This window comes from Zingiber officinale, chromosome 7B, assembly GCF_018446385.1.
Source record: "Zingiber officinale cultivar Zhangliang chromosome 7B, Zo_v1.1, whole genome shotgun sequence".
Taxonomy (NCBI): Eukaryota; Viridiplantae; Streptophyta; class Magnoliopsida; order Zingiberales; family Zingiberaceae; genus Zingiber; species Zingiber officinale.
This window is the reverse complement of record NC_055999.1, coordinates 120,304,373-120,326,380: the sequence shown is the minus strand read 5'-3', so window position 1 is coordinate 120,326,380 and position 22,008 is coordinate 120,304,373. Positions and strand designations below refer to the sequence as shown.

The window sequence follows — 22,008 nt, the reverse complement described above, 5'->3', positions numbered from 1 at the left end:
CCCCCCCCCCCCCCATATCTCGCAATATCCCTCTGGGAAATAATGCCGATGACAAAAAAGCATGGTCAACAGGCAAATCGTACGATGGAAACTTCGTCATATCAGGGATGTGTATGCCCTGTTAAGATATGATGTGTCTCTGGCAAATCTTTTTATAAAGCAGTTGGGAAAATGTATCCGCATCTTGAGAAACGTGTACATCACCTACTATAACACTATATAAAAGGAGATCCATGCACCAATGGAAATATGTGATAGATGTTATTTGTGCTGGTGCTCTCATTGCTACTAGATTATTTTGTCATCTTTCTACTGTTCTAATAACTGATTTGAAAGTCGAAGGGCCAACGTCGAGGACCCCTTTCCTATCCTAAAACTAACGTTCCTTATATTACATATTAGAGTAGAGTCTTCACACAGTCAACCAAAAAAATCACTTCCCCAGTAGCCTTCTTTATCATTTTCAGACAGAATCATTACTCATTGGGCAAGCTCAGGGACTATTTTGACATAATGAAATTTTAAAAGATTTTTTAAGAAAAATGTCAGTGTAGAGCAAATGATGCATCACATTAAGCATTGGAAGTTGATATAGTAAAACAGCCTCTAATGTTACTGAAGGCACTCCACTAATAGTTATTCTAGCAAAAACAAAGACACTGAGAAGTTCTCAACCGGAGAACAAGGAGATTGCGACGATAATGGTCGCTAGTAGAGCTCGCTTTCCTTGTGAGTGTGGATTACGGCATCCGACTTTGGATAGGCACAACATGTAAGGACATAACCGTCGGATATCTGCGTTTCGTCGAGGAAGGATCCGTCGGACTGATCAACGCTGCCTGAGACGATTTTGCCTGCGCAGCTGGAGCAAGCTCCAGCTCGGCACGAGAAAGGCAGCTCCACACCTGCTGCCTCAGCAGCATCCAAAATGTACACATCGTCGTCGACTTCAAACTCGTGCTCCTCCCCTTGCGGACCGACAAGCTTGATCTTGTAGACAGCCATAGCCGATGCCCTGAAGCAGTTTGATGCCCTTAAGCGCGGTGCTTTTGAGACACTCTTCAAGAACCCCAAAGAGGATGGGCTCTTGATCTTCGCCATAGAAAGTTGGCCCCTGTAGCTGCATTTAAGCATAGAGGAAGACACAAGTGTGGAAGTTGCCATTGAAAACCTGAAAATTTAAATCATATCTCAAATTTTACTTCCCATGAAAGAAGATGCAGAATTCAACAACTGCATATATAGAGGAATTGCACCAAAAATTTAAATTTGTTCCTAAAAGAATCAACAATAAGCTTATCTTCTTGCCTAAGTTGGGAGGAACACAATAGAAGAAAATACCACATCATGCCATTCACATCAAGAGCTTCAGCAGAAAGAAAAAATCTCGATTAGCTAATGAGTCTCAAAAACTAGATATGCACCAATTTTTCAGTCGTTTAAATGGATTTTATCTCTTTAATGAAAGCTATGTTCTACAACATATCAACTAAATATGAAGCCACATCATGAAGGAAAGAGGTGAGGAAATTGAGATCCATCATCCAAATAACTAACTATAACTTGTCAAACTTGCTTCTCCAACTCTTAACCTATTGATGTGTAGCACTTAAGAGTTTAGTTGGCCTACTCCTTTATCTCTTCATAGAACACTACGTAAGATTATAGTGTCAAAAAAGCATGCCACTAAATACCAGCGAAAATGAATTCACATCATGAAGACAAGAGGCAATAAAGATATGAATTCATCACCCAAAAAGAGTATAACTTACGTAGAATTGCCTCTCCAACTGTTAGCCTATGATGTATATCTAAGTCTTAACCTATCAATGTGGCACATAAGATTACTCATCCTCCACCTTTATCTCTTCATTGAACGCTATGTAAGACTGCATACTACATATTCACTAAATACGAACATGTCATGAAGGAAAGAGAAGACGAAGAAGATGAGAGATCCGTTCATCCAAAATGACTAAATTGGGTAGAATTGCCCACTCATCTGTTAACCTATGATATCTTAACCTATCAATGAGGCACTCAACTACTCAAGAGATCAGGAAATTGACTTGAATCACCTCGTTTAACTAACAGCAAAGAGAGTATGATTGCTAGCTATGCGTTGCTAGTTACTTTTAACCTTTACTGGCGTTGTAAATCAGCAATCAGAAATGATGCCGGCACCATTGTCGTAAGAGGAAGCAACCAGGAAATTAAACGCTAACAATTGAGTAACCATTACCACCTAAACAGCAGCAGTAAAACTACACAGGTTCTTCAGTGCAACCCACATCAACAGCAACAAGATTAAAAAAAAAAAAAGGATAACCATTTAGAGCCTGAGACTGAGCAGTAGAACTGCACAGTTGCTTATATGTTAAGCTAACATCAATTACTGCAATCCACATCAAAACAACGAGAAAACTGGTACAATGCGACCAAAAAATGATCTTTCAAGAATTTAGGACCAGAGAATGAGCATTTAGAACGGATTAATCAGTAAAACCTAAAAAGAAAATGCTTCGAAATCAGTTCCCGTGCGGAAGGGAGATATTTTGAAAACTAAGCTAAAGAAAAGAGATCGAGTACCCAAGAGATGAGGCGGCGAAGGCTGAACAGATGGAAGAATCGACACTGCGATTGTGAGCGAAACCGCCGAGTGAGCGACAGGGACGAAGAAGAAGAGGAGAAGAAGGGCAAGAAGCCGATAGAAATAGAGGGTTAGGCCCATAGGCTCTTTAACCAATTGGCATAGAGAATCACGCCGTGACCCATTTCATGAAATGAATCTTTTTAACCAGTTGCTTTAAGATTCTCACCGGACACATGTTGTGCGGTGCAGATTAATCCATATTTTAGATAATTTTAAATTCATTTGAAATATATATATATATATATATATATATATATATATATATATATATATATACAGATTAATCCATATTTTAGATAATTTTAAATTCATTTGAAATATATATATATATATTACTGATTAATATAACTGAATCAACAAGCAAAGAAAGCTATGTTAAGCAAAGAAAGCTATGTTGAGGAGGAAGAATAGTTGCTGTTCTTTCAGACTGATCAAACAAATGACTAACTGTAAGATAGCTTTGATATCCGAAAAACATTCAGCTAAAAGGTCCGATCTTGAGACGGCAAGCTCGAACTCGGGCATACGAAGATTTAGAAGATGCGATAGGGTTTCCCCATTGTGCTCTTCAGATACAAGCATCGGACCTGTGAACACAGCAAAGCAAAAGAGAAGGTTAAAACTAGATGATGTTAGCAAAGCATACAACAAGAGTTGGAACGAACTGCACATTAAAAGATGATTTTCATTGCAACCTCATGTCAATAAGGTCAAATTTTTACGCAGCAGATTTATGTATAATTCGCCTGAAGAGATGTGTCATAGCTAATTTTGCAAAACTAAAGGTTCAACTGCACGACAGCGACAAAAGCTAGTCGGGGAATTCTTGTTACTGAAAATGTGTCTTCTCTAAGGTTCACTAGAGTCAGATATATTTCATGGGCATAGTGAGTGTGTAAAATTCAGCACTACATAAACAAAAGGTTACTAAATTCTAGTGTTGTTGTTTCTAGGAAGGGTTTAAAATGCAAGGGTGGTCAAAGAGTAGAGAGAACTCACATTTTGCCAGTTTTTCTTCAACAACGACACGAGTAAATTCACGCTCATTTGCACGTTCTGAAAAATCTGCTTTTCCTCCATGGCAACATTGCCAACAGCGACACCCATGCAAAGGACCTTCTTGAGTTGGAATTTCACCATTGCCTTCGTCTCATTGACTTTAGACTCCAAAGTCTCTTGGTGAGAAACCAATGTGGGAAACTTCCCTGCAATAGAATAAATAAACAGATATTAATGTAACAAAAATAAGAATATAAAAAAAAGGAATACATATCCCATTGTTGCAACCTTCAAACTCAGAAAAAAATAGTTGAAGGGAAATGAGGAGGAAACAAGTATAGATTTAGTAACTAAGAATTCATCAACTTGCTACAAATGGTCATTAACAAATCAAATGCTATGTGTTTCCATGTGATCATGGATTGGAATCATGTCAATAGAACCAAAGTATCATCCTCACAAAAGAAGTTTCTTTTCAATATGCATTGTGATAAATAAAGCATTTGAAATGAAAATAGTTTCAGTCAGGTTTAAATATATAATACCTGTTCAACTAGCACTTTTATTTTTTTAATACAGAAGGATGATGTGTAGTATCATTAATTTTCTTGTAGAAGCATAGAAAAGAGACAAAAAGAAGAAGAATTGTTCTTCTGAAAATCATCAACCATTGAGAATTATAGTTTTCCTATCACAAACCAACAGGTCTTAAAAAGAAAGATTACTTGCCTGCCTTATTAAGACCAGGACCAAGAAGACGAGGAATCTGCTTAATGATAGCTTCTGATGCAAGGAAAGCATGGTACTTCTTAGCAAGCTTCTTCACAAGCTTCTTATTTTTGTTCATCTTTTTCAAACTTTCAACATCCATGTAATCAAGTCCTATCTTCTCTGCCTGGAAGTGACAAAAGTATTACAGAAAATTGAATGAAAGATGAGGACAAATATAAAGTAGCAGCCGAATGTGCTCTCAAAAGTCAATCCCTACAACACAAATTTTGAATGTGCAAATTCAAATGGAGAATATATTTCCAATGCATACAAATCACTACTATTCCTCGTTGACACTTTGAACATCCAACTGCAGAAAGCTATGTGTTGGAAAAGTTTTCCAGTTAAATGTATGCATAAAATAATACATATGCAACTGAAGTTAACTGCAGTTATTTTTTCAGATGACAGATGTTAAGGATCTGAACAGTGGACAAAAATAAAACATCCAGCATCACATCCAATATGAATTATAATTCTATTATAATGGTATTTAAAGACAATATAAAAATTTTAAGCATGGTGTTTAGCCAATCTACAGAGAGAAATAAGTAATAGGATCTAGAGGGGACAGTATAACAAAATATTCCAATATGAATACCTCCTCAATATGTTGTGCGTCACCCAACATGCAAACTTTCATTTTAGGGCGTGGAATATGCGGAAGCTTCACTGAGCCACTGAATCGCTTATCCTTTTGAGGATCATAATTTTTCAGACCAATTTGTAACTCAATTGTTTCAGTGAAGTTGCGCTTCTTCTCTCGAGAATCACCAACCACCTGAGAGATAGCTTCCCTAAGAACATCACTCTGCAATTTGCTGTGGTAACAAACATTCATGAAAAAAAGTTATTCCAACATAAAAAATAAAAAATTTGATGAACTTAAGCCCACTCAAAACTTAAAGAAATGTATACAAAGTGAAGAATCAGTGATTCGCAACCCATTACCCCAGTGAGACATAGAATGTAAATAGATTAAACAAACTGGGAATTTTTAAGATTATTGAAAATACCTAAAAAAGCAATCAAACATGAAGAACAATTGTCTAATAGAAAAGATGTCCTTCCATCTTATCTTCTGTATTCCAAAGCGTACTAAAGGGAATAAAATGTCTCTTTATATAGATAATCATATATGCATACATAGTGGTGCATGATAAAAGTGCCATCTCTAGAAAGGAATCCGATAATACTTTTAGTGGCTCACGATATATGTGATTAGACACACAACCTCCAACAATTTAAAATTAAACATCTAAAGATAACTAAATCGAAGCTTCAAACTACCTCATTTTTCACGTGAACGCCTTCCTTCTTTCGACCGACCCTTCAAAGCAAAATACAAAGAAGAGATGAACTCATCCATAAAAAAAACAAATTTTTATACAAAAAATGCAACAAAAAGGAACATGAAAATCGGAACATTGGACAGCTAACTAAACAACAGAGCTTGTTCGAGAATGGATTGGAGAAACAAGCATCGCCAAAGGTACGAATCACTTGGAAGACGTACCTCGAGGAAGAAGGTAGAACGAGATCGCCGCCGAATTGCTTCTGGGAGCGCGCGCGAGAGTATAAAATAAACTAACGAAGACGCGATCCTGTGTACACCCTAGAATTTCCCCTGCCGAGCACCGACTACCGTCGGATTCAAATCCAACGGACATATTCCCATTTGACCTCGGACTGGGCCTTGAGTTGGCCGAAATATTGCAGAAAGATAGACAATCCTTAAAAAGCCCTTCCATCTTTGCAATTTATCGAAAACATCCCAAAAAGGGCACTATGTCTACAACGGTTAAGAAGCCATTTTTTAACATAAAAAATGTAAGATATATGTATATTATTATTTATTTAAATTAAAATAAAATAAAATAATTTATTCAACTCATAAACAACATAGGGTTTTCATTCCATGGTTGACCGCAAGCCTCCCTTTATAAAAAAACAAAAGCAAATAAATAAAATGATTGATCTAATTATTAATGTAATTAACATTTGATGAGTTAAATATTGGAGTAGAACTCAATTATTGGAATAGTATGATTGCTCTTCATCCAACATTATGGCTTTCCTCAATGATTTATCATGATTTAATTATCCTTTGAAGTACTAATTGTGTTTGCAATAAAATGCTATTTGTTGCCCCTTTTTTTGTGCTCTTTGTTGCCTTGTCGAAAGCATGGCATAATGATTGTGTTCATGTTGTCTTATTTAACAAGAATATTTATTAACTTTGTCAATATTTTTTGAGAGTTAGGGACCAATGTCTTAACATTCATTTCATAATTTTTTTATTTTTTGTTTAAAAAATAAGATAGAACATAAAGTGTTCTACATCGATGCGCGATAATTTAGCATAGTCGAGTTAACATAAGTAGGCACATAAAGTTGATCCCAAGTTCTTCTCGGCTAAGTACATTTTCATTCGCTATCTCCGGTATATGTTTTTAATATTTATATGATTTAATAAACTTTAAGGGTCAAAATGAAACTTTCCCTATACCTAATTAATAGTTTATGGAGCAAGTGGTTTTGTGTGGAAGCTGCATCAAATCCACATCTCCTTCCACCTAATGCATCGAATTAAGTTAATTAATTACTTTAATTAGTCTGCCCTAAACAACATTGCTGCTGCTTGTATTTAATTAACAAGGGTGCATTTTACATTTAGATGGATGTTGACTTATGAACAAATAATTAGGGATAATCTCAAATAAATCTAGGCTTAATTCTTAATTATTAGATGAGTGGGACAGCCAGTTGGCTCATTTATACATAATATTGATATTGTTTTTCACTTCGGCACTTCTATTTTGAGTAATACTACAATAGGGTCACGACTAACAAAGAACTCCAAGTATATTCATGATAATACTTGTCTACGGGACGAAGCTAGAAATTTCATATTGGAGAGTAAAAATATCTTGCCTAACTTAAGAACCAAGATGATCTTTTGAACAAGGCTTCATCAAGTTCCCTTTTATTTTAGATCCAACAAGGTATGATGTTTTGAATATGAAATTTAAGTATAGTAATATTAAACATAACGAAATTAGTATTCAGATAAGAGATGATAAATTACTCTTAACCGAAAGTTTTAAGCACTTAGAATAGTCTTTGCAATAAGATGTGAACTAATTATAAAGATATTTTATGTAGGATAATTAAAAGGGAGAAAAGCAATTAGTCGTTTGGGATAGGAATGAATACATCTTTAAAGTTGAAGGAAAAGTTTCAAAATATCTTCATTGATATAAGACTTTTTAGGTAAAATCTAAAAAACAAATTCACATATAAACAAAATAAAAAATAAAAATATCAGGAAAAATCGAGAGTAAAAGTGTAAATGAATTGAATCAATTTTGGCTCAATCTAAAGTTCAATTTGAATGACTAAAATGTTGATTCAAACTAAATTTGAATTATGTTCAAATTATTCAAATCTTAATTTGAGCGTATTTAAATTAAAATTTATATAAAAGTAATAAGAGTTTTGATTCATATTCAGCTGACGGATTATTCATGAATAATCTAATGAAATATTATGGATTCCGACTAAAAAAATATCAAATACGTTCATTTATAAAAAATATGCATAGTAGAAGAAAAAAAACTCCATTAATAATAATAAAATAGAATAAAATTCGTATAGAAAGATCACCTAATGACTTTATCTATTAGTGGAATTAAAATTTTATTGTCGTTGTTGAAGTACAGCCCCTAAAAATCCCTCTTTTTTTGGTTCTTGGCGATGAAAGTCTCACTCACTGTTTTTTTCTTTTGCCTTTAAACTTATTCTTCTCTCATTTGTCCAAATTCAGAAGCTCCAAAAACTCGTCCGTTTTCAGTTTTTCTTAATCTTTTTTCCTCCTCCTAGCAATTCTCTCTCTCTTTTTTATATTTCTCAAGGTCCAATGAGGTCGAGCAGTCGGTCACAGAGGACTCACTGCCTCCTCCTGCCAAAGCCCTGCTCAATCTCAACACCTCCATGAACGACCTCCAAGCTCGAACCTTCAGAGACCTGCAACTCGCGTGGTATCTACCTTCTTCCTCCTGATCTCTTCAACACTGATGCATGTGAAGAAGAAGAAAAAGAAGACGAAGAAGGATGGCAAATAATCAAAATCACAGAGCCACCGCAACTGCTCATCTTGCTGCCCCTGGACCTTCATCTCAAGCTATAGCCAGATTCTTGTATATTTTTTATTTCACCTTTTTCCGCTCAAACTTTTTGAATAGATCAGCACTACCGCACTATCAATCGATCATCTTGTTTTCTTATATATATATATATATACATACACACACACAAAAATCTATCCACAAAGCTTCCATATATTTTTCTTAATTTCCTTTTTCCCGAACAGTGATGATGAAGGGGGAGGAGGTTCATACTTTGGGGAGCTGGAGGAGGCCCTCGTGCAGCTAAGGGAGAGCAGCAGCGCCGGAGACAGAAACTGTAAGAACATATTTGTTTTGATTTGATTCGATTCAATTGATGTCTTTCCTGTTCTTGTTTGTTGCAGGCGCAGCCACGCTCGAGATCTTCCCTTCCTGGCCAACCAGAGTAAGACCCTTTGTTGGGTTTGAGAAGAAGGTAGAGACTTGCAGGAGCAGTTCCGACTCCGCCGCCGCCGGCTGCGGCGGCGCCGCCTTCATGGCTGCAGCGACAGCAGCAGCATCAGCAGGAACAACGACAAGTGAAAGCTCTCGGCCTTCACCTCTAGACAAGGTACCGTACCACTGTTCGATTGTTCCGTGGTCGTCCCCAAATCTCTCTGTCGATTTCTGAAAATTTTCAAATTGTTTGGGTTTTTTCAGAAAAATAATATGACCGGTTCAATGACAGGGAAAGGTGGAAAGAAACTCGATGCCAAGGTTCTTAATCCATCATCATTAATTTCTTAATTAAACTTTTCTTTCTCCACTAAATTAAACAAAGTGTGGAATATTATTCTTCCACGAAAGCTGCTTTAGCGATTAATTAAACATATTAAAGATACTTGCGAGATTTAGATTTGCCTAATTTTGATTTTTTAATTAATTAATTAATTAGACTCTGAGGCGTTTGGCTCAAAATAGAGAGGCAGCGAAGAAGAGCAGACTGAGAAAAAAGGTGATTTTTTTGTTTTTACAAAAAACTACTAGTAATTTGGAATAATTGTTTGTTTGATCGATCTCAAGGCTTATGTGCAACAATTGGAGTCGAGTAGGATAAGGCTTCAGCAGCTTGAGCAAGAACTCCAAAGAGCTAAATCACAGGTGTTAGATGGTTTAATTAATAATCCAGTGGATTAGTTAGTTTTTGATTGAGTAAATTTTGATTTGTTGATGTTAATTAGGGGCTCATGGTGGGGGTAGGAGGGAGTGCAAATGGAGCTGTTAGTTCAGGTAATAAAAATCACATAAAGATTTTTCACTTTGCTCCTATCTATGATTCTATTAGCTTCTCTTTGTGTAAATATCTTAAATTTGAGATTTACGACAATAAATAACCATTACTATTAGAAAGTTTTTAGAATAATAACAATCAAATTGTCACTTACTAGTCAGGGATGAATTTTTTATCATTAAATTTTATCTTATCTTATGTTATATTATCATTTATATTTAAATAAATTTATCTTATTTTATTATTATTATTATTAATTAAATCTTTTTTTAATATTCATCTTTCTTATTTAATATGCACATTTGTACAATTTACATTTCATAAATATAACATTTTAAAAATTATTTTTGACTTTCTCTTTAATATTTTCATTTATTATTATGTTCATGTTTATATATACAACCAGCATCTACAATAAGATTGAATATTTCTATTAAATATATATTCACTCAAATATCTTATTCCTTAAATATCTTAAATTTTACCATTCAATATCTCACAAACTAACTATTTGGGAGGTCCAGTTATTAAATACCCCCACTATCAAATATTTCAAATTATATCATTAAATATGTTTTTTATTTTTTTTGTTATAAAAAATAAAGATATTAAGTACGATCATGATTTTAAAAACTCTGCACCATAATATCCTCTTAATATTTAAAATTTTGAAGATATTTAGAGAAATATATATATTCTTTCAAAATATTCCTTATTATAGATGCTCTAACCCATCATGAGTGTTTACCATAGCTAAATTTGGATGCAATTATAACTAATTAAGGGTAAATTTTTAAAAATAGTACCGTTTATTTTTGTTTTCCTGTTGAAATAAATAAATCCTAAAATATCTTTATTTTATATCCATTATAGTAGTTTTTGGCTTAAATTACTCATAGCTATGACATTTTTTTTTTATTAAATTGACAAAAACACATCATCTTTTTTATTTCAAAAATATCCATATGGTACTTTTATTTTTTTTAAAATTTAATTCGAATTAAATTAAAATAAATTATAAATAAACAAAATAATATAAAATACAAATCCAAACGGTTGAAAAAATATAGGTAATAATCAGATATATTATTACTGTTTAAAAAAAGAAAAATAATAAAAAAATAGGAAAGAGATGGACGGTGTTCATCCTCCTCCATGTGACTGAACATTTTAATGTCTACTTATAATAGTAAGGGATGTTAAACGAGTATTATAAGATCATTCACACCAACTTCTTTATAAAAAATATATAATTTAAGATTAAAAAAAAGTATTTTATTAAATTTAGATATCCATTTTTTACTACATTATAATCATTTTCCTTATTTTTTTCTCTCTTCGCATAATATTTAAGGAATGGAAAAAATTCATTAAATTTGAAAAATTATTGTTCATAAATATAAAATTTAATGAATAGATAGGGTAGCTAATGTAAAAAAATTTTAATTATAATATTAAAAATTTAAAGTAAAATATTTAGATAGGTAACTATTGATGCTCTAATCCCCATTTAAGCTTTAGAAAATAAATTTTTTATATTTTTAAAAAATACTAAAATAAAGAGTAATTTTAAAATAATATTTAATTTATTTTTTATGTATTAAAAATAAATTCATGGTCTAGTCTGGTGCAGGAGCTGCCATGTTCGACGTGGAATACGCCCGGTGGCTGGACGACAACTGCAAGCACATCGCCGGCCTCCGCGCCGCCCTCCATTCTCGCCTCCCCGACGGAAACCTCAGCACCATCCTCGACGACTGCATCGCCAACTACGACCACCTCTTCCGCCTCAAAGCCATCACCGTCAACTCCGACGTCTTCCACCTTCTCAACGGCGCCTGGATGACTCCGGCCGAGCGCTGCTTCCTCTGGATCGGCGGATTCCGGCCCTCCGACCTCCTCAAGGTCCTCATCCCTCAGCTGGACCCATTGACGGAGCAGCAACTGGTGGGGATGTGCAATCTCAAGCAGTCGTCGCACCAGGCGGAGGAGGCGCTGTCGCAGGGCCTCCTCCAGCTCCATTGCTCCCTCATCGACACCGTCGCCGGCGGCGCCGCCTCTCTCAGCACGGACACCTCCACCGTTGACGTCGGAAACTACATGAACCAGATGGTCGTTGCGCTCGACAAGCTCGCTAATCTCGAAGGATTCGTCCGCCAAGTAATTAAGAATATATAAAATTAATTCCTGCCGGCCGATCGACTTTCCGATCATCTTATTTTTTTTCCCCCGGCGGTGAATACTAATTGACCTGCACGTGCAGGCCGACAACTTGAGACAGCAGATGATCCACCAGTTGCGCCGGACTCTGACCGTCCGGCAAGCGGCGAGATGCTTCCTGGCGATCGGAGAATACTACACCCGCCTTCGCGCCCTGAGCTCGCTCTGGGCTTCTCGGCCGCCTCAGCAGTAAGTTGAAGGTTGAAGACGGCCATCGATGAGCTTAATTTCTTACTCTAATAATTCTTTACTTCCAAGTTCGATCGCCTATTGCATTAATTAATTAATTAATCCTTTATATTGATCGATCGTAGGGACTCGGTGATCGGAGCCTCTACGCCGCCCCTGCAGACTCTTCATCAACCGGAGCGGCCGGTTCATTTTTCACCCTACTGAGAAATTAAAATCGAAATGTTATTTATGTGATCGAAAGTATAATTATGTATTATCGTGCTTGACCATGAGCAACAGTTTGCAAAAACATTTTTATAGCTGTATATATGTAAATGTTTTAAGCCCCAAATAAATGCCATAAAAACAAACTTAATCTATTAAATATAATAAATCAATTTTTTATAACTGATGAAAATTTAATTAATTTGATAAAATCGAAAAGCCGATGTACAATCAAATCCATCAATCACGTGTGATGGAGATTAGCAATTGACTAATGACCTCTATTTTAATTTAATCAATTAAATTAATATCTTAAATTCAAAATTAAATTTTACGTCATTAATATTTGCACAAACAAATTATTTATTTATTTTTTTATGATAAGAAATGAAATAAGAGTGCTTCAATTAGAAAAGAGTTTTTTTTTTTTTTGAAATTTATACGGTATATTAAATTTATACCGATTACTTTTAGAGATCATTAGTCTCATCCCATCAAAATTTCCTCGCCATGTATTTTTTTAAAGTTTTGGTAAATTTTTATTAATTAACACTAAAATATTTGACCTTCCAATTCTAGGAGGATTTCCATCCACCGACTGCGACAGGAAACAGGAGTGAACGTTGTTAAAGTGGACGTAGAGAAAGAAACAACCAATCAAAATGGCGCGTTTCATGTACGGTGAGTTAGAGGATCAATTGCCATCAGCATAGGTAGAACAAATACGTCATTGACGACCTATCGGCGGCGTCGTCGTCTCCTCCTCCGCCGAAGAAGAATCCCGTGATGAGGCAGGAAGGCAAGACGACGCCGGCGAGAGACCTCCCCGGCCCCGCCCGCTCCAGGCTTACCCGTCGCCGACAGATCCGCAAGACGTTCAACAACCTTAAGATCACCGTCCTCTGCGGTGTCGTCACCATTCTCGTCCTCCGCGGCACCGTTGGCATCGGGAGCCTCATCGGCGCCGGCGGAGGCTCTGAGGCCTCCGAAGACTCCGACAAGAAGGTTGTCGAGGACATAGACCGCATCCTTCGCGAGATCCGTTCGGACTCCGACCCGGACGAGGGCGACCAGATCCCGTTCGGATTTAACTCCGCTGCCGCCGCTCTCAACTATACCTCTTCCGACGTCCTCGACGCCGTTGCCAACTACACCCTCGGCTCCAAGATCTCCGACTGGGACGAGCAGCGGCGGCGGTGGCTGACCGAGAACCCAGGGTTCCCGAACCGGATCGCTACCGGCAAGCCGAGGACCTTACTTGTCACTGGATCGCCGCCCAACCCATGCGACAACGCCATTGGCGACCATTACCTTCTGAAGGGCACCAAGAACAAGATCGATTATTGCCGCATCCATGGGATCGAGATCGTCTACAATATGGCGCATCTAGACCAGGAGCTCGCAGGGTACTGGGCGAAGCTCCCGCTGATCCGCCGTCTGATGCTCGCGCACCCGGAGTTGGAGTGGATCTGGTGGATGGACAGCGACGCTCTCTTTACCGACATGGCCTTCGAGATTCCTCTCGACCGATATGCTTCTCACAATCTCGTTATCCATGGCTATCCCGATCTCCTCTTTGAGAAAAATTCCTGGATTGCCCTCAACACCGGCAGCTTTCTGCTGCGCAATTGCCAGTGGAGTCTCGATTTGCTTGATGCGTGGGCGCCGATGGGGCCAAAAGGCCCGATTCGAGATGAAGCCGGAAAGATACTGACTGCCAAACTGCAGGGTCGGCCGGCGTTCGAGGCCGACGATCAATCGGCGCTCATTTACTTACTGCTATCGCAGAAGAATCGGTGGGTAGACAAGGTTTACATCGAAAACTCCTATTACCTTCATGGATTTTGGACTGGATTGGTGGAGAAATTTGAGGAAATGATGGAGAAGCATCATCCCGGACTAGGGGACGAGAGGTGGCCATTCGTAACTCATTTTGTTGGCTGCAAGCCTTGTGGTAGCTATGGAGACTACCCTGTGGAGAGATGCTTGAAAAACATGGAGAGAGCTTTCAATTTTGCAGATAACCAAGTGCTCAGAATGTATGGGTTTTCTCATGGAAACCTGACCACCCATAAGATTAAGAGGACTAAGAAGCAGACAGAAAAGCCATTGGAATTCTTGAATCAGCTTAATCCTGAAGCTAAGATAGAAACCAAAGGGTGAGACAGACAGGCCATCTATGGGACTAATGGACTATTGTTCTACAAAATCTCAGGTCTGCCATGTTTTTTCTCGTTCCATTTGATGTTGTAGCTTCTTCTTGTAGCCTGAGTTCCAGCCTTAGATCAGATTTTTCTGCATCTTAAGGTAAATTGAACTTTTAAAATTCGAGTTTATTTAGAGTTTTTATCAAGGGAAGGAAGGTTTCTTTTGTAATACCTCAATATGTTTTATTTTACATCCTGTAATGATGATGAACATGTTTCAATGACAATTGTCCTCAAAAAATGATTTATAACTTAATACTTGTATATATTTATCAACTAATGATGAATAATTATGTGATATGTTTATCGGAAGTATAAGAATTGGTTTTTCAATCTCTTAATGCCAAAGGGTGGTGATTTGTCTGGACAACTTTGGTCTGCTGTGGAATCCTTTCTCTTACCTATTAGTCTTGTCTGATATAGAGCTGTGTGTGCTTCACCAAGACAATATTCCTGTCTATTCCTTTTTAGGCACACTATATTTTGCCCTTTCCATGGTCTTGTAAAACTGGACCATTGTGTTCGCTTTTGTCTTCAGCAGCTTCTGGTTCATGTACATTTTTAAGAGAGATTGCAAAATGGCCCCAGATTAACCCTACTTCACTCTTGCTTCATGATGTATAATACTTGATGAAGGAAAGTACAGCTATATGTACAGTTCATCTTTGAATCTCTTAGAATTTGGTTATACAGTCTCTCAAACATACCTAACAATCACATGAATTCGAGAAAATTTTATTTTAAGAACAATCTCTTGCCCAGATGAACCATATGATCAGCAAGGTCATGTGATGATATAGAATCCATTGTCACATTACAACAGGAATTACTAATGTCAGCTATTGCTCTAATTCCCACCTAGTCGCTCTTCTCAGAACAGAAGATTCAGTTATAACTTATAAGTTAAAAAGAAAGTTGGAGAAGGAATTATCATATTTAAAAGAAATCTCCTTCTTTTTGCACATATATTCATTTATATTGACGTATATCACCCCAGTGATGGCTAAATTTGCTTTTGAGTTTAATATGCAAACTTTTTGACTACATATCAAGGGAGAAAATACATGATTTAATAAGACAATTATCTCGATTTTTCTTGCTGTGTTGTCTTTGTACTTCGGCCAATGAATATTGATGAAGGCGACAATGATTCTGATGCTTCTGTATTAATTAAACATTGATCGATGATTCAAACGGTTTAATGTAGTCAAGTGCCCTTTGCATATATGTTTGGAAATGCCTCCTAATTTTATTGTCATAGCTTGGAAGCAGGATTTTCTAGAAACTGAGTTAATATTGTTTTAGCAAATAAAGTCGCCAAGCTTGTTTTCCTCGTGAATTCATCTAATATTCTTAGTGTAAGAGATAATGACACCAGATGATGTTCCATTTGTTGTGAATTCTGGCAAATTGTTCCAGAAACCTTGGTGCAGAGGTTTCCATGAACTGTAGTGCGATATATTTCTTCAACAGTTGTGATTGCACATCATGCTTGGGTTCTTTCACTTTGCAAGCTGCATTTGATTCTGAGGTGTGTGATGCTGCAAACTTTATATTTACTTATAATTTTTCTCATATTACATGCTTCACATCCTCTAAATCAATCTGTAGTTCATACCTGCCGATCTCCCTTTTCCATTAAATGCCTGCATTCAGTCGAAAGGAGCTTCTCAAATTCTTTAACTGGAAATTTTTCACAGTTCAAGTTGCTAGTGAAATACTGTTCAACAATTTCCCTAAAATGTCTGTCAACTTGGTTGTCACTTACATGAACTGGATTTATATAGTCCGTTAAGTTCCCAATCCTTAACAATCTTTTATCTCTCAGTTTCATGATTGTTGTTCTTCATCTTGCAGTTTCACATAGAGAAAACCTGGCAGATTCTGAGATTGCAGTTCCCTATTAGGTACAGGTAGCACCTGAATCATCATTTGACAAGTCATGGAACATTGTTTATTTACTCTTCATCCTCATGGTGAACTCTATCATTAATCTTTACCTATATCGTGTTTGTGAGCTCGGCAGCGCTGTAATCTTATTGCAGAAAAGGAGAACTGCTTCAGCTCTATAGTATGTTGCTTTGTGGGCGATCGAACAAGAAGGGATTAAACATATGAACTCAGCGTCAGCATCTTGTTGCAAATTGGATTCAAAGAATTCATCATCTTTTCCTTGAAAGAACCACAACTTGACATCAAAACCCATGGGTTCAACGGTATGAATTATATTCTATTTGTTGGAGTAATTCAACATGCATGTATCTTATTGTTGGATCCACTGAGCAAGCAACTCAACCTCAGTAGCTTATCGTCGCAGCACTTGCTGTGAATGAGGTAATCTTTTGTATGACCTATTTCTCATTTTGGAACAATAAAAAACAGCAGCACTGAATCTCATTATCCAGAACAAGACCTCACCCAGCATTTAGTGCCTTATTGTGGGTGTAACCAAACCACTTGGGATAAGAAAAGCATGAACTCAGCACCAGTATCTTATTGCGAGCTGAATTCAGACAAGAACTCGGCATCTCTTTGAGAAAGAACAAGAACTTGACATCATGCATGTACCCAACTATTGAAGTAATCAAACAGGAAGTTGACCAAAAAAAAAAAAAAAGCCACTAACTCAGAAGCTTAACATCATGACTGATTAAGCAAATAACTCAGCCATCTATATATGTAGCATGAAAATATCATGTAACCTGTTGTGTATCGTCTTCTTTTTTGAAATGAGATTATCATGATTTTTCTCTATCAAACTGCACCTTTGGCCTGGCTCCTGATGCGTAGTTGGTATAAGTATTTAGCTCTAATTTCACAGAAATGATAGATTTTCCTGTGTTGGTTGAGTAATTACTAGTTTTATTCTTCTAGATCTGCAAAAATATGCCTAATTGTAGGTTCCACAACAGCTAAATTATATAATGTGACAGTTGGCCCAACATGGTAGGCCGGGTCCGGTACAAACCAACATGGGCTCCTTGTTGGAGCTTTTAAAATAAAAATTATATAAATAAATAAAATAATTTTTTTCCCCTTTTTTATTTTTTATTTTTAAACGAAAACCCGGCTTAGCAAGCAAACGAAGCCACTTTTGCCTGGCTTGACCCTCAACTAGGTCAGACCTAACATGGCCTAGCCTCTGTCGGGCCGTGCCAAAATCTAGACTAAATTAGCTGAATCGGGTGACGGGCAGATCTAGGGTGAGCAAATATTTAATAACGGATCGAATTGATATATCAAAGTTAAATAAATTAAAAAATTTAATTAATTGAACGACAAAATTTTCTATAAAAAATGAACAAATTAAATCGATAAAAAATTGAAACTAATTTGGTTCCATTTTTATGAATGAAAAAATGGTAAAAATTAAAATCATGTGAATTTCAAAACTCTAAATGTTAGTAAAGATTGAAACATTGGATGGTTAACTAGCCGTTCTAATAGCATGTTTCTTCATGTTATGTTGATCTAGGAACGGATTAACAAAGGGATTTGAGACGAGCTAATTATGTTTTACCACATGTTTCTTTCATCTGAAATGTTACATTGATGACCCCTCCACAGCGATCACATATTTTCTGCAGGGGAATGAATGGGGGGATTTTGTCTAATAGTAATAGCGTATATAGGAGATGATGAGGCAATTAACGGAACATTCAATATTTACTGGGAATCGATTTCAGATTTATCTATGATAATACTCATCTATGAGGGCAATGGCATGCTACTTGATGATTAGAAAGAGTCATATAAAAAGCTACTGTGAGCCAGTCTTGTTAGCATATCTGAATACCATCCACTGTTTTTTTGAGAGACTTGAAGCAACATAGTTATATAAATCCAACAAATACATGGATTCGGGAAAATTATATTTTAAGTCCTTTGCCAAGATTTGGCATATGGAAAAAATAAAATAAAATAAAATAAATGATGCACTCCTCCTAATGTCCCCGTTAATTCATCCTTAGGTTAATATAGAGGAGATAAATCACGGATAATCACTAGCCATTAGTACAAGCAGCTAAAGCATAGAAGAGGACATACTTAAACGCGCCAATTTGAACTATAAAATTTCATATAATAATACCTCATATCTCAATCATCCTTTGCCAAGATGGTGGCAAAAGGTGAATACGTTCACCCCTAGTACCCCCGTCAATTCGTCCCAGAGCCAATACGGAGGAGATAAATCACGGACGACTACTAGTCTTTGGAATAGTGACTAGCACATAAAAGAGACATTTATTTTGATTTTACCGAGATTCGAATCTCAGATCTTATGATGATAACATCTTATGTGTTAGCCATTAGACTCATCCGAGGGGGCATCCTTTGCCAAGATGAATCATATGATGAAGTCATATTACTCACGGCAAGATCATGCGATGGTAAAAGATGAATACACTCGTTCCTAGTATTCCCGCCAATCCGTTCCAGGATTAACACGGAAGAAATAAATCATGGACGACTACTAACCTTTGAAATAGTAACTAATATATAAAAAAAATATTTATCTTGACTTTGTCGAGATTCGAATCGTATAGTCATATTACTCACGGCAAGACCATGCGATGACTAAATTTGCTTTTCAATTTAATATGCAAACTTTTTTTTTTTTTACCGAAAGAACATACATGATTTAATAAGATAATTATTTAGATATTTTATTACCGATAAGGTTCTATTGAAGATCGAAGGACTGAAGCAGACCCATCAAAAAAACTGGCTAAATTAATTTTTTCATAAATCAAACCGATTGAATTTTATCATTAAAGTAAATAAATCAAGCCAATATAAAATCGATTAATTTGACTAGTTACCGAATTAATCAATATAAAAACGAGGTCGATTATCGAATTTGTCAATCCAACCATTGATGATTTTAAATAGTCAACCCATCAATCAATTGAACTACATAGTTATTTCCTCTTAAGATATATTAATATACTTTTAAAATCAAAATCAAACTAAATTTTAAAAAATATTATTTTTTATAAATAAATTTTAAAATTAACCAAATTGAACTTTGAATTGATTCAATTGGTTAATTGAATCTAACTAATGTTTTGTTTACTCTTGCTTGTTGAATTCATCTAATTAATATTCTTAGCTCAAAAAAAAAAATTAATCAGGTTGAGTAATGTCGAGTCTGAGGTGATCGATCTGGTCCCATGAAATTTTTTTACCGACTATCAAGATAAATCAAGAAGTGCTCATAGTAGACAGTTCAAGAACCCAACATCCTTTAATTAATATTCTTAATCCAAGAGATAATGACTAGAGGATCTTCCATTGGTATGAATTCTAAAAAATTACCCCATAAATAATTTTAAGTTGAATTTTCCCCTAATTATAGTGAGTTATATTGTTCAACAATTAAATTAAAGTTCAATTATGTTTATTAAAAATTCATTTTTTATTTATTGCAATTTATTAGATCTCCATTTTAAAATTCAAAAATCAATTAAATCGAATAACATTGAATATATTATATGCTGTCAATTGATATTATTTTTAAAAAAAATTGATTACCGACTTTCTATCCAACTATAAATCATAGTTAACTTGAAGTTTATCTACTCTAATTGTCTTAATAAAAAAATAAAAAAATAAAAAAATATAGTTAACTTAGTCTAGGGTTTAAGTGTAAATAAGATTATTCTAATAATATACATATTTTTTATATTAAAATAAAAAAATAAAAGTTTTTGAGTGTAGTGTCTATATGATTTTTACTTTGCTGTATGATTGATATTAAAATTGTTCTATTTAAAAATTATTGTGCTTATTTTTTGAAATATTTGCTACTAATTTAGTTTATAGAATAAAAATCTATATTATATTTGGGCTGCAAATTCTTCAAAAGTAATTTTACAAGATTAAAAAAGTCTGAAAAAAGATGTAAATTGCTAGTTTGCCCGAGTGGTTAAGGGGGAAGACTTAAGATCTTCTGCACATAAGTGCGCATGGGTTCGAACCCCATAGCTAGCAAAATTTTTGAGGAATTCAAATAACTAATTATTCTTTTTATATTTGAATATTATCAATTAATAAAATTTTATTTTATCTCATATAAATGTGATATATTCATCACTTTTAAAAGCATATTTGTTAAAAATTATAAAAAATTTAAAAGTAAATGATAAACATAATTTGAACCCATAGCTAGCAAAATTTTTGAAAAATTATATTTTTAAATAATGTATTTTACGTTAGCTAGTGAAATTCAAATAACTAATTATCCTTTTTATATTCGAATATTATCAATTAATAAAATTTTATTTTATCTCATATAAATGTGATATATTCATCACTTTTAAAAGCATATTTATTGAAAATTATAAAAAATTAAAAAGTAAATGATAAACATAACTGTTAATGACCAAATTACCCATCAAAAGATTTATATTTCATCAACTTGCAAGATTGCTGTTTCTCTGGACAAATACTTCATCTTAAGCTAGAGCTTTTTCTCTTATACCATGACAGTTTGAAGATGATAAATGTGTCTCACGAAATGTTAAATAAATCCTAGTAAATTTGTGGTTAGAATTAATGTAACTGTCATTTCTAAAGGCTTAGCTTCTCCCCATCTTTGCAAAATGCTTAAACTAGCATTAGGAATCTTGTGTGATTGTTGCTCAGCTTAATATGATTAAACTAGCATTAGCTTCTCCCGATTTTTGAAGGTTTTAATGAATAACCTAATTTAATATTTTATTATATTACCTTTAGTTACAAAATCAATCATATATTATTTTATTTTTTTTAAACTCTACAATTTTTTAATCTTTTTTTTTCATGTTTTTCTTTATTTTTATGTGTATTTTTTATTTTTTAAAAACAAAATTTTACGTTTTTTATTTTTTATATATTTTTATGCTTTTTATTATTTTTTATATTTTTAAAATTCTTTATACTTTTTTTCTATTTTTTTTATGTTTTTAAACTTTTTTAATGTTTTTTTATTATTTTTACGTATTTTAAATTTTTTTTACATTTTTCTAGTTTTCTACTTTTTTTTATGTTTTTTCCCATGTTTTAATTATGTTTTAATTTTTTTAATGTTTTTTCTATTTAAATTTTTTTTAATGTTTTCTATTTTTTAAAATTTTTTATTTTATTTTTTATATTTTTATTTTTTATCATATTTTTCTTTTATTTAAGGATATTTTAGATACATTTTTTTTTGTTAATATCACAATAAAAAAAATCTAAATTTTCCAATTAATATGTTGAAGTCATATTACTCGCAGCAAGACCATGTGATGGTTAAATTTGCTTTTCAGTTTAATATGCAAACTTTTTTTTTTTTGACTGAATATCAAGGAAGAACATACATGATTTAATAAGATAATTATT

The 22,008-nt window shown here is 34.6% G+C and overlaps 4 protein-coding genes and 1 non-coding gene across 7 annotated transcripts; 3 read left to right on the top strand and 2 right to left on the bottom strand.

Moving 5' to 3' along the window:
* Window positions 1–551: 551 nt before the first annotated feature.
* LOC122007338 (ferredoxin, root R-B2-like) lies at window positions 552–2,746 on the bottom strand. The gene is made up of 2 exons (XM_042563192.1): window positions 2,590–2,746; window positions 552–1,171 (listed from the first exon to the last, which is right to left on the bottom strand). Exon 2 carries the CDS (start codon window positions 1,162–1,164, stop codon window positions 709–711), a length of 456 nt encoding a protein of 151 aa, XP_042419126.1. The 5' UTR covers window positions 1,165–1,171; window positions 2,590–2,746; the 3' UTR covers window positions 552–708.
* Window positions 2,747–3,028: 282 nt separating this feature from the next.
* LOC122007337 (60S ribosomal protein L10a) lies at window positions 3,029–6,076 on the bottom strand. Its single transcript, XM_042563191.1, has 6 exons — window positions 5,940–6,076; window positions 5,714–5,753; window positions 5,025–5,244; window positions 4,382–4,547; window positions 3,653–3,858; window positions 3,029–3,240 (listed from the first exon to the last, which is right to left on the bottom strand). Exons 2-6 carry the CDS (start codon window positions 5,716–5,718, stop codon window positions 3,187–3,189), a joined length of 651 nt encoding a protein of 216 aa, XP_042419125.1. The 5' UTR covers window positions 5,719–5,753; window positions 5,940–6,076; the 3' UTR covers window positions 3,029–3,186.
* A 2,097-nt stretch (window positions 6,077–8,173) lies between these two features.
* On the top strand, window positions 8,174–12,531 carry LOC122007335 (transcription factor TGA2.1-like). 2 transcript variants are annotated; one of them, XM_042563189.1, is made up of 10 exons: window positions 8,174–8,622; window positions 8,796–8,887; window positions 8,955–9,160; window positions 9,250–9,306; window positions 9,485–9,544; window positions 9,613–9,690; window positions 9,771–9,819; window positions 11,454–11,980; window positions 12,084–12,229; window positions 12,355–12,531. In XM_042563189.1, the coding sequence occupies exons 1-10, from the start codon at window positions 8,537–8,539 to the stop codon at window positions 12,434–12,436; spliced, it is 1,383 nt and encodes a 460-aa protein (XP_042419123.1). In that variant the 5' UTR covers window positions 8,174–8,536; the 3' UTR covers window positions 12,437–12,531. The 2 variants fall into 2 exon arrangements, with proteins under 2 accessions (XP_042419123.1, XP_042419124.1); XM_042563190.1 differs by having other exon boundaries at window positions 8,175–8,622; window positions 12,084–12,240.
* A 578-nt stretch (window positions 12,532–13,109) lies between these two features.
* Window positions 13,110–17,310, top strand: LOC122007334 (probable glycosyltransferase 2). Of its 2 annotated transcripts, XR_006118884.1 has the most exons (3): window positions 13,110–14,651; window positions 16,501–16,550; window positions 16,689–17,310. XR_006118884.1 is itself a non-coding variant. In XM_042563188.1 (1 exon), exon 1 carries the CDS (start codon window positions 13,223–13,225, stop codon window positions 14,597–14,599), a length of 1,377 nt encoding a protein of 458 aa, XP_042419122.1. In that variant the 5' UTR covers window positions 13,111–13,222; the 3' UTR covers window positions 14,600–14,870. The 2 variants fall into 2 exon arrangements, 1 of the variants encoding a protein (XP_042419122.1); XM_042563188.1 differs by lacking the exons at window positions 16,501–16,550; window positions 16,689–17,310 and having other exon boundaries at window positions 13,111–14,870.
* Window positions 17,311–20,554: 3,244 nt separating this feature from the next.
* Window positions 20,555–20,637, top strand: TRNAL-UAA. Its single transcript has one exon. It is a non-coding gene; the product is annotated as a tRNA-Leu (tRNA).
* Window positions 20,638–22,008: the final 1,371 nt, after the last annotated feature.